The 12,361-nt window shown below is 40.3% G+C and overlaps 1 protein-coding gene across 2 annotated transcripts in view; it reads right to left on the bottom strand.

The window, feature by feature from the left end:
- The window catches only part of tdp1 (tyrosyl-DNA phosphodiesterase 1), a 50,614-nt gene that overhangs the window by 35,452 nt on the left and 2,801 nt on the right, over positions 1-12,361 (bottom strand). Inside the window, exons 3-10 of one of the 2 annotated variants that reach the window (XM_072690263.1) lie at positions 11,341-11,959; positions 11,173-11,216; positions 11,034-11,089; positions 9,636-9,732; positions 9,360-9,394; positions 4,875-4,967; positions 1,505-1,675; positions 1,259-1,337 (exon numbers count right to left, since the gene is read on the bottom strand). In XM_072690263.1, coding sequence (XP_072546364.1) covers positions 1,259-1,337; positions 1,505-1,675; positions 4,875-4,967; positions 9,360-9,394; positions 9,636-9,732; positions 11,034-11,089; positions 11,173-11,216; positions 11,341-11,953 — 1,188 coding nt within the window. In that variant the 5' untranslated portion in view covers positions 11,954-11,959. Of the gene's footprint in view, positions 1-1,258; positions 1,338-1,504; positions 1,676-4,874; positions 4,968-9,359; positions 9,395-9,635; positions 9,733-11,033; positions 11,090-11,172; positions 11,217-11,340; positions 11,963-12,361 lie in introns of both variants that reach the window. The other variant, XM_072690262.1, reaches the window with a different exon arrangement.

The raw sequence follows: 12,361 nt of genomic DNA, 5'->3' as shown, positions 1-12,361 counted from the left end.
TTGGACTCACTGTATATATATATATATATATATATATATATATATATATATATATATATATATCCAAATAAAGGTTCAAGGGGTTTATAAATCCATACATGAAGATTCAATTAGTGAACAGTACTGCTTACTACACTAAACTACAGCTAAAAGTGTGTGCCGTTTATCTCAGATCTTCATAATTCAATGTACCTCTAAATATTTCATGCATAAAAATAAAGCACCCGCCATTCAAACTCTTCACGTTTTGTTTAATGTGTCTTTTCTGAGATATGTTTTAAATAGTCTATATTTTAAAAGGGCTATTGATGACAGGGCTGTGGGTTCGATACACAGGCTCAGCAAACTGCCACCGTTGGGTCCTTGAGCTCCCCAGGCACTGCAGCAATGGCTGCCCACTGCTCCGGGCATGTGTGCTCAGTGTCACTGTGTGTGTTTGATCACTAGTGTGTGTTCACTGCACGGATGGGTTAAAAGGCGCAGGTCATATTTCATCTGTCTCCAACACTAACGGTGAATCTTGTCATAAATGGAGTCTGTCCCGTTTCAAGGCAGCAAACTTGTCTTTTTTAATACTTTTTAATATAATGTGAATCTGTTCTTCATTATTTGTTGGAATCTCACAAGTAAAGGACCAATAGAAATGCTCCAACATGGCTTGGGATAAAATCTTTTCAAACAGACTTCCATTGAAAGTTAAGAAGGTTTGTTTCCTCCTGTAAAACTTTCATTTAGGAGATTTAAGGTTAACCACTCAAGTTTTTTTGTTTTTTTTGCCTGAGAGCGTTGATATGCTTCCAGTCTGAAACAAATTAGCATTGCATGCAACATCTGGATTATTGCCATATAAGAAATCACTAATGAGAACGTACTGCACATAATTACATGCAGACCATATGCTGATTTTGGACGGAGATGTGCCAAAGTCATTTCTCAAGTGCTTAAAAGCAAAACTTTGTATTTAAATTGTATTTTACAGGATAAAGTGAGCATGGAGAAGACACGTGAAGGTAGTGAAGAAGCTTTGAAGGAGCTGTGAAAATGAATATGTCTTTTCTTCAGGGGTCAGTGTGTCACTCAAGGCTGTTTTCTATTCTCCTGTCGTGACTAACAGTGTTACTGAACAAAAAGAGCAGAATGATGGGTAGTGGTAAACAGCCCTTTTCCCTATCTTTAATAATGATAGGGACCGACCAATTTCCCCAGCCTAAAGAATTCGACAGCTTTTCAGAAAGCCAGGATTACTGCCGTCTCCAACCTTGCGCAATTTTAGGTGACCCCATTTCTCCATGTCACGTCCCAGGAACCTCCCTGGAGTGGAACCAATCAGGTAGATCCTGCAAAATAAGAAGTCTAAATTAAATGAACGACTACAAATGACACTATTTCACTTATCCCTGGAGTGGAGCTGATACGGCAGAGCCTTCAAAAACAGCAGAGCGAATTCAAACGGCGCCGCTTCGCCGATCCCTGCTAGGCTGAAAAGAAGAGAACTCTGTTTCACCTGGTTTCTGACAGATCGTGCTCTTTGATGCGCTCGATCCACTCAGCCAGCTCGGGGGCTCGATATGCCCTCAGGTATTCCAGCAAATCTCGTTTGAAGTGGGTGGGAGACTCTCCTGCAGTCTCCGGGCTTCCCTCAGGTAACCTGGAGTACAGAGGACTCATCCATAGTCTGTAAGACACAAAGGCAAGCTATTTATTGGTCATGGAAATGACTGCTGTTATTGTGTCAGATAGCAATAACAGTGAGAGTGTCAAATTTGGCTTGATGCTTCTAGGGTTCATAGCACAGGGAGCACATTTGTGATGGTTTACACATTTCATATGGTTAACAACTTACCTGAGTAAAATTAACCTGGATAAAACGTCAATCTGAATAAAGAACATATTTATATTTCATGTTTGATATGAGGGAAATATTTATAAAAAACTTTCCAGCTCTGAAATTCAAATATTAAATACATTATTTCTAATCCTTCCAGTTTTCTGAGGCAAAATGTCAGTAGGTAAGGCTATAATTGGTAAAAGCACTCATGGTGACATTACCCCCGGCTTTGAGCTAATGCACAGGCTTAAATGAAGGTTATTTAGCGTCTGCGGTATTGAATTAGGGAGAAAAAAAGCTCTGCATGGTAAATTTCAGTTTGAAAAGTAAAAGTACTTATGACTGGTGCTGAATGGGGGCTTGACAGACTTATTATAGCCATTCCCTGGGGGGGGGGGGGGGGGGGTGTTTCAGAGCAGATCAATATGGACTCAGATTGGTGCCATTAAAAAAAAACAAAAAATATGGGCCTGGGGGAGAACCCGGCAGCTATATGAATATCAACGAGAGAAGGGATGAGGTTGGAATAATGAAAAGACGCGTGGGATCAGACGCAACCTGATGGGGGAACAGCAGGATGTTAATGAGATTCATTGGGAGTCTTTGTGTGTAATGTTTGAAGATGAGGGAGATCTGGCAAACAGGCAAGCAGCATACGCTGAGCATGCGTTCAACACGTGAGATGTGGGACCACAGGGAGGAATAGGATGTACAGAACATGCTTAATCAGCAAACAATTCGAATGAACTGTACTATTCATTATTGTACTATTATATGTACTATTACTATTCATTTGGACAGAGATATTCGTCAGCAGAATTTCACATACAGTACATTGTATTATTTCCCCAGTATTTTTGCCAACGGACGTTATAAAAGACTTCAGTCAAAAGGATGTAGAATGGGAAAGGAGTCCCATATGAATGCAATCTCTTCATTATTAGACTTAATTTATGTTGTAAATTTAAATGTCTATGCATATTGTACTATATCCTGTTAATGACCACTTGAACAGTAATGTAATTCCCTTTTTTCTAGACATGACACTTATATATAAAGTACTGTACAGAGGCTTTAGGCACCTAAGCATTAGTATTTAAAGCCATTCCTCTCAGCATTAAGAGTAAAGTCACGTTAGAACAGATGCAGGTCAACATAAATACAGTAAAAGGTAACAAGAAGCAGGCCCTCAGCAGGTGGCTCAGCAGTCTAATGCACTACCACATTGGCCCGGGTGCAGTGAGTTCGCCATTGCTTTGCCATCTGCAGCCGGGGAGTCTGATCACAAGATCTTTACTGGCTGCGCTATCTCCTTATCACTCTTAAGCGATTTTGGCCGGCACAGGCATCTGTTAACTGGTGCGGTGGAGCTGTGAAGCTTGTGTTGGTAAGAGAAGCAGTGGCTGGCTTCCTATGTATTGGAGAACCTAGTGTCTGGCACACTGGTAGTGCTAGGAGGCACTACGAACGTGTGGGTTAACTGGCAGTACTAAATTGGGAGAGAACAATAAACAACAAACAAACTTAATAATAATAAAAAAAAACATCCTGAAGAAAGTAGTGAGATCTTGTCGGTGAGCTAGTCTGAAGAACAGAGCTCGGTTCCAGGTTTCTCCTGGACGCCCCCCTAGTCCATCTAACACGATGTGTGGATGTGTTTAATTCCATCAACAGCAGCAGCAGCAGCAGCTCACCTGATTTACCATCATTAAGCCCTGATTTACCACCAAACTAGGTGTTGATCTGAGGAGAACTCTAAATAATACTAGACTCCATGAGAGAGGAGAACTTTGGAGATGTTCTAATGATGAACACAGTGATGGAGAACCACCACCACTTTCTGTAGGAGTGTTATTATTAGTGTTTATTCTAATATCAGTGATTTACTGAGCAGCTTTATTTAAATCAGCAGCTTTATCATTCTGATTTTCAGAGATACCTACTCTACTACTAGGATAGTACCTATCCTTTTTACAGTGTACTGGGCAAGTCTGTGTATATTAAATATACACAGATAATATGTTTGGTTATGCCTCGTATATGTCTAGTATACTAATATTTCTTTTATTTATGCAGTTATGCTTCTACATATTATAAAATTAATGTAATTTAATGACCATTTGAACAATAATATAAATTAATTGACCCTAAACCTCTTAATTTAATAAACATTTGTGTTATGGCTCTGTATTAGACAAAAATGTGTGTTGTTGACCCCCTGTATAACCTTCCACAGCTCTCTGAGAGACACACTGACACAAGAAACAAAACACATTATCCAGCTTCTTTCAACTGACCACTGTCTGCCAAGAGGGCAAATCCAAAATAGCCTTCTATGTAGGTTAGCCATTAGTGCTCCAGCCACACAATATGGACAAGATGATATATTGTGTTCGCAATTCGACAAAACAGATCTGAGGGCATCCATAGACACACACCCATTTCTCAGACCCATCAAAAGACTCAAAGGCACAGTACACTATACAGCCCCAGTCAGTACTGAGGCTGCTCGGAAGCTCTGGTGATCTTTTTTAATGCACTAGCGCACGCTATAAAGCTGACTACTATGCTTTCCAGCACCAAAAGCTTTAAAAGTACTCACCCAACAAAGTTCTCAGTTGCCTGGATTGCCTTTAACTGCCAAATAATAAACATCGGCAGACTTTTGAAAAAGTGTGATTGATTTATTCTGACAGAATTATTGATTTATTCGGATTCAGAGCTCTGTCCTCCTCTATTAAAACCTATTTGGAATAAATCAGCTTCATTTCAATTTCCTGAAAGCATCTGCTCGTCGCGTTGTCATGGCAACTGACCAAAAATGTTTAGGGCCGCCAAACGCAGAGCCGCCAGATACGAAAAGAAGTGCCTTTTTATGCAATCTGAGAACAAAACACTTCAAAGAGATCATAATAACAACAACAAAAAAACCCCACTTGCATCATCAAATGTGACAGAGCACATTTCTAATGAATTCCTATTACCACTTTATAATATAAGCGTTTAATAAAAGAGTACATGCACTAGAGATGATGGCCGGTCTTACCCTTGGGTCTTCTGGTACCAGTCAGCCTGGATCATGTTTGATGTCAGAATGACGACTCTGAATCCCTCCTCGTACCACAAAAGCATCATTTTCCTGAAAGTAGAACAAGTGATTCAGACTAGAAGCGCCTAGAGGGAAAAGAATCAGGCCGAAAAACTATGATTAGTGGCACTTTTTTATCACATGAAATGATACAAGGACAATATGCAGCGTAATAAAGTGGTTTTCTAAAATAAAAGGAGCTCTAAAAGCCATCAAATTCAAATATTTATTATTATTCAGTACTGTTATTTAAAGCTACTGTACCTACTGTCAACAACTATGTGCACAGCTGTCCACGAGGGGGCGCTCAGAGCGAAATTTGTATTTACTGCAGTGGTGTAAAAGTAAATTACACTGCCCAACTGTAGGGGGAGCCCAGAAGCAAAAAGTACTAATTGTTGCATAATGCTGCTTTAATATTCTGTTCCATAGGGATCTTAAGATACACTATGTGGACAAAAGTATTGGGACACCTGCTCATTTATTGTTTCTACTGAAATCAAGAGTATCAAAATTTTGAAAATACTTTTCAACAGGGACTAGACAAGATGTGCATAAGTGTGCATTTGCACATCTGCGACGGTGATGGGTGCAACTTAAAGTAGCTAAACGCATTCATTACATTCATTACAAGGGGTGTCCACAAATATATGGACATGTAGTGTGTGTCATTATCAACAACATTGTGACAACTGACACTAACAATGGTGCACACTGTATTTGCTCAGTTTTGTAATGACGTTAATTATCATTTGCTATTATTTGTGATCATGTTGTCATGACAACAAGTAAAGATCAAATTAGGACATTATTACAGGAAAACTCATTTAAGTTGATTTAAAATACCCATATATATTGTTTTAGGGCTCTTCTATTTTCAACTTGTTTCTTGTGATTAATAAATCTGTCTCCATCCGCCGGCGCAGCACAGGTATAATCCATCTGAAAAGAGACTCGAACTCGGCAGCCTGGCGCAGGTGTGTGAGAGAGAGATCATGGCATTAATGTTTTATTTACTTGATTAAGAGGCAGGCAATAGGAGCTCACGGAGGAGGGAGTAAGACCTGCTCAATCCTCCAATGCCTGCTCCTGCTCCCTGTCCCTGAATAAAACATGTTGAGCCTTCCACGGGTAAACTAGGAACATAGGGCATTAATATTCAACGCTGTCCATGCTTAACAAGTACTTCAAACTCATTGAAACTGCCGAGCGGCTGTTCAGCCGGACCCCGGCATGGAAGGCAGAGGTTAAACACTCTCCTGATGTTTTTGAGAAGTAGATTTTGTGATGCTCACTGTAATCTGGGATGCCAGGTGCTGATATAATGCGAAACTGAAAATGTAACAACTTGCACATTTAAAAAGCACTGCAAATCAATTCGAATCTCGCGCAGCAATGTGGAGGAATATAAATAGCATTTCAGAGAATCTCCTGACTGAGTGAATGAGATGGACTTGACTGAACCTTGGTGAATAAATAACAGCCCAGGAACGACTGAAGCTGCTCTGAGAATAGAGACGGTTTAACCCTGCATTAGGGTCAATATATTAGGAATATATTAACATACTGTCCAGTTGTTTTTGACATTTAAGCAGTTCAGGTCCAGTAAATAACCTGTAAATGATACAAAGTCCAGTAAACTCAAATGATTAAAAAGGTGTTTTTATTGTTACCTTTACAGGCAGCTGGTCTGTATCAATGAAAGCCAATTGGGGGTTGAAAACTGACGCAAACCCCTGTGATCTCCAAACATTTGCTGATTACTTACAAAGCCTTTGTCTGTATAAGAGCAGTGTTTAACAGGCTGTTACTACAGAATTTAGACGACATTAGAGAAATTACAAAAAAGCCAGAGTGTGGTGAGGACAGTTTCCTACACCATCAGAAGACTCTTGGAAACTGGAGGAAACTGAAGAGGTCTGGTATAAGAATAGGTCAGCAGCATCTACAACAGCATCAGAAGACAGATGATGTTTCTGAGAGTCAACAGCTTGAGTGATAGGCGGCTCACATGACAACACCTTGTCAGCTTAACACTGGACTAAGTCTCTTACAGTTTCAGCTGTAAAGAGAACCCCTTAAGCTGCATTTTGAGTGCAGGTGGAGTGGCAGTTGCAAAGGTGGTAAAGCATAAAAGCATTTAAAAAAAGGGGGTGTTCTAAAACTTTTGAATGGTAGCGTACACTAAACTGCTCACGTCCACGGTTAATACCCTGGTGTTTAGCAGCTGTTTCTGAAGTGTTTGTTCGCTTAAAGAAAGAAAAGCACAACAAATTACTGCTATTCCCACAAGGCAATGCGAGACACCGCACAGTTCATTAAGTGAAATGTAGGCACGATTTAAAACCCACTGAGACCATGTAGCACAGTGATGGGAAATTTATTAAGAGAAAAACTCCACTACAGCGGTTTGTTTGGATAATTTAAAAAACTAGGACCATGTGAAAAAGCAGCGTGAGATTATATTTGAGGACAGAGGAGCTGCATTACAATGCTGATAAACACCTAGAAACTACAGTCGCAAGAAAAAGGCAAGTGACCCTTTTGGAAACACCTGGATTTCTGCATTGATGGCTGATAAAACGTGGTTCGAATGTAGCAAGTACACACAATTACACGGTCAAATTAAACTGAGCACATTAAGTACACAATCACAGTGCAGGCTAGAAAAAGTAAGTGAGCCTCAGTGTTAAAGTGTAATTAAACTAAATGCATTTTATTATTTCCATAAACATTTTTACACACCTACTACTCCTCGTAGCATTTGTGCAAAACACATTATCTGTCCAACAATCACCATATAATGCTGATGCTAGCCTACAAAGCCCAGAAAGGACCAGCCCCTCCGTACTTGATGGCAATGGTCAAAAGCCGATCCGCACCGAGAGCCCTTAGAGCTTCAAGTACGACTCGGCTCGACCCGCCATCCCTCAAAATCCGTGAAAGACAAGCATCCAGGCTTTTCTCTGTCCTGCACCTAAGTGGTGGAACGAGCTGCCCCTGGGTGTCCAAACGGCCGAGTCGCTCGCTGTCTTCAAACCCAGACTGAAGACCCACCTCTTCAGAGAATACTTGGACGAATAGCGAATAGAGTACTATGGTCACCTTATTGACTTGTGCTTAGTAATGTCTAAAGCTTAGAGGTATCTTTGAACTATTAGTCTATTCTAACCAGCTATGGTCTTTCTTGGGTAAATAGCAAAGCACTTTTGTAAGTCGCTCTGGATAAGACTGTCTGCTAAATGCCGTAAATGTAAATATAATGCCAAAAAAGACAATTTTACAGTACCCAACCTGGCAAGTGCGCACCCAAGTGGTAGAAAATTCAGTTGTATGCCTCGCTAAGTCCCGTCTCAACATGCTTACAATTGACTCTGTAACGTGCAACAGGCTTGAGATCCGCTGACAATGAGGGTGGATCTACACTTTAACAACTTCTTCAAGAGCTAATTGGCAAAAGGTGTTTCAATTAAGGAGATGGTATCGTGAAATGTCCTGACCTTAACCCTTACTGAGATGCTGTGGCATCCCAAAAATATTGATGGGAGATTTGCTGGGAGAAATGGTCTACAATTCCTCCTCACTGTTGTGCAAAGCTTATTTGGTGGACGTATACACGTTATTAAATTCAAGTGTCCACTTACTTTTTATGGCATGCTCCATAGAGGTTTGCTTAATTTGCTCAATAAAACACATGAACTGTATAGTGTGTTGGTGTGTTATTATTTTAGTTAGACTGTGCTTGTCTATAACTGAGACTTAGAAAACGATCAGACCATTTTATTAGAAGTCAATGCAGAAATATGAGTTAAATTGTGTATTTCACATATATTTCTTATTTTGCCTTCATTTTGAATGTGCCAAAACAAAAAAAGAGCAACCTCTGAGCAATCTGTTGAACAGTGCTGCGTTTATCAGCATGTTGAAGCTCATGAAGTCTGGAAAATAACCTGAGACCACTATGACATACTTTCCTGAAGTCTTTTAAAGTGATTACAAAGAACAGCTTCCCACACATTCTTCACTGCTGTCCACAAACCATCCACTGTGGTTAGATTTTCCTTTCCATATATTTCCCAATGTATCCCCACAAGCTCTATGCACTTTATGAGAAATTCTACTAGACACTGCTGGATGAAGTGCAATCTTGCTTAAAAATATGGATTAACAAGAATTCTGTTTTTTGAGCACCTTTGCGCAGTAAATAATATGTAAGGGCTGAACCATGTACCTCATACACATTACAGGCAAAAGCCTACCAAAATCGTCCACAGAAAACACTCCCATTCTGATGACGGAGAGCTATAGGTTGTAGGTTATAGGAGCTTATAGGCTGAAGTATGTCAGAGTTTGATACAAATCTGAGACCCCAAAGCTCATTTAAACTCTTTATAAAGTCTTGCCATAAGAGGAAGGGGGAAATGGAGAAAATGGGGTACTTACGTGTGATGAGTGCCAAAGGCGATATCTAACTTGGCCTAGTGATAATGCACACAAAGCAAAAATGCATTCAGTCAGGTATGCATTCTACAGGCACATACTGTATATCAACCTTTACTAGATTGATCACTGACAAGCATTATGACCCAATTAAAGCTGTATACTACCCCCCAGTGGTGAGAGGGATCATTACACATGTCAGAGTGCTATTGCAGTAATGTACAGCCAAAGCGTGTGTGATGTCCGCAAGAAAATACACAAGCAGGTAAATGCCAGTACCTGACAGAAGCGAATGTGGCTGTATGGCTGTGCCTGTTGGATTAATCGAGCCTTCGACTCTCGCTTCTCCCCATGGACGATAATCACAGGCTTGTCCCTGAAACAAACAGAAAGAATACAGAAATTCCTGTACAGTACACGCCTTATCATTTTTGCTCTCTAGTGTGAAGAGTGCTGCTTTCTGCCCCCTGCTTGCTCACGCATCTCTGTGATGATGTTGCACTGAAACCCGTCTGCAGTGTTTAAATACTCTCCCATACTGAGGACAGTGATTTTATTAGAAATTTTAATACACTTCATCCAATTTAACCGAATTACAGTGTATTGAAACGTACAGTTGAGCAGTGTTCTTTAAGCACCAATGGCATCCTCGATATGCTTATAAAGGCATATTGTGTATCACAATATGATAAAATATCGTCATATTGTCCACCCCTACTGCCACTACTGGTGTAGTTTGGCTGCTTATCAGCGAAATATCACGTGTAAAAATATTGTGTATTAAAAAGGTGTCTTTAAATACTGTGACATAATATTTTTTAGCATATCACCTAGCCCTAACCCTGGTCTAGGCAGGTTTCAGGAAGCTTTTATATATATATATATATATATATATATATAATTTACATTTATGATTATATTTATATATATATATATATATATATATATATATATATATATATATACACATATATATATATATACACAATAATTCATTAATACTAGTTATAAAGCTCACATTAATATGTTTAATCCATTGGAAGTAACTGATAAACAGAAACATTCAGTGAGAGACAAGATATACGAAATATAACAAACAATAAAAAAAATTAAACATATTAAAAATCACTATATGAACAAAAGTATTGGGACGCCTGCTTGTTCAATGTTTCTTCAGACTTCAAGGGTATTAAAATGAGTGTATCCTGCTTTTGTTCGAGTACCTGTCTCTACTGCCCAAGGAAGAAGGCCTTCTACTAGATTTTCAAAGAGCACTGCTGTGAGGATTTGATTGCATTTAGCAGCAAAAGTGTTAGTGAGGTCAGGATGTTGGATGATCACCACCTCACTTCATCCCCAACTCATCCCAAAAGTATTGGATGGAGCCCCACCCATCATTCCAGAGAACACAGTTCTTCCACTGCTCCACAGCTCCTCAATGCTGGGGGGCTTTATACTCCTCTAGCCCATGCCTGGCATTAGGCAGCATGGTGCCAATAGGTTCATGTGTATCTGCTCCAGAGAGCCCTATTCTATTGGCAGTACTTCTCTACAGTGACTAGACAAGCTGTGTGTGTGCAACTTAAGGCAGCTAAATGCATTCCTTAGAAGGGGTGTCCACAAATATTTGGACATACAGTATATATATATAAATATGATGTAATGATGGCTTGTTACCTGAATTCTGGAGGATACTGTTTCACCATCCAGGGAATATCGAAGCAGTAGTTGAACTGTGAAAACAGAGGTGATGAGCCAGAGGGAAAAAAGGCGGCATTTCTAAACCAACTCCGTCTGGAAAGCACGATTAGCTTACCTGGACGGACTCCTTCAATGTGCCAAACATGGGGGAGAGTATATCTGATATGACAGAGGAAGGAAAGAAATTACATTCATTTTTTTTAATTATATTAAGTACGTTGAAAGGAATTTTACATTCCTGTGAGAAAACCACCCCGACAGACCGACTTTCTAATACTGTTACCTTTGATGTGCAAAGCTCCAGTGTTGAACCTCTTTTCTATACCAGAGACTTTGTTTAAGTAAAAGCGGTATGTGCCATTCATAGCAGATAAGTTAGCCTCAAAGAAATCGCTCGGCTCCTCTTTATAATACGAAGCGCCGTGGGGGCTCGGCGGCCGCTTGTCCTCAGCCTTCTTCCTCGCTGGACTTCTTGAGCTTGGCTGTTTAGGTTTTATTTTAGGGGCAGAAGAAGCAGCTTCATCATCATCACTGCTTGAGAGATCCCAGCCTCCCTCGTCAGTTTCCCGCTTCCTCTTAACAGCTGGTGAAGAACTGTTTTCATATTTCACTGGATTACTCTGTCTAAGGTGCGCTGCTTGCCGGGCCTCAGAACCCATAGGGGGGGCAGATACCTTTTCAGTCTTAATTGGTGGCTCAGGTTTCACATTGTGTTCTGGAACGGGCTCAGGTTTGGCTTTTGGGGGTTTCGGCTTTAAAACAGGGGTAGCTGCTGTGGCTTTGCGCTCTGGGCCAGGCTTGAGGTTTGGCTTCTTTGGAGGTGTTGGAGGCACTATGTTGTCATCATCGTCACTGTCAGACAGGGTCCACTTGCCGTGTTGACTCTCCTGGGACATTCTGTTCTGCTGTGGAAACAAGCAGAAGCAGTCATTACGCGGCTCAAAATAAGGTACTTCTATAGAAACTTTGTCTCAACATTCAGCAACACAAAACCACAGTGGGTGGACAAGATAACAACAGTGGGTTTTAAACTTGAAGGGACTAAATCACAATTACAAAGACAGCGACATGGTGAGTCATAGCAGCTGGCATGTCAATAAGCAGTGTGTGTCGAACATAAAAGTGGTCTGGAACTCAAAACCTCTCAACAAAGTTCTGCAAAAGCCATAAAGTGAGGAACACTTTAACACTGGCCACAGAAATACTGAGCTGCTAATTATTTAATGGAAACTCAGGAAGTCAAACTAAGTGATGACCTCAAAAATGACCAAAATGCTTGGTTTTGTAAAGGCCAAAGAACAAGG

Source organism: Salminus brasiliensis, chromosome 10, assembly GCF_030463535.1.
Source record: "Salminus brasiliensis chromosome 10, fSalBra1.hap2, whole genome shotgun sequence".
NCBI lineage: Eukaryota > Metazoa > Chordata > Actinopteri > Characiformes > Bryconidae > Salminus > Salminus brasiliensis.
This window is presented reverse-complemented; position numbering and strand designations above follow the sequence as displayed.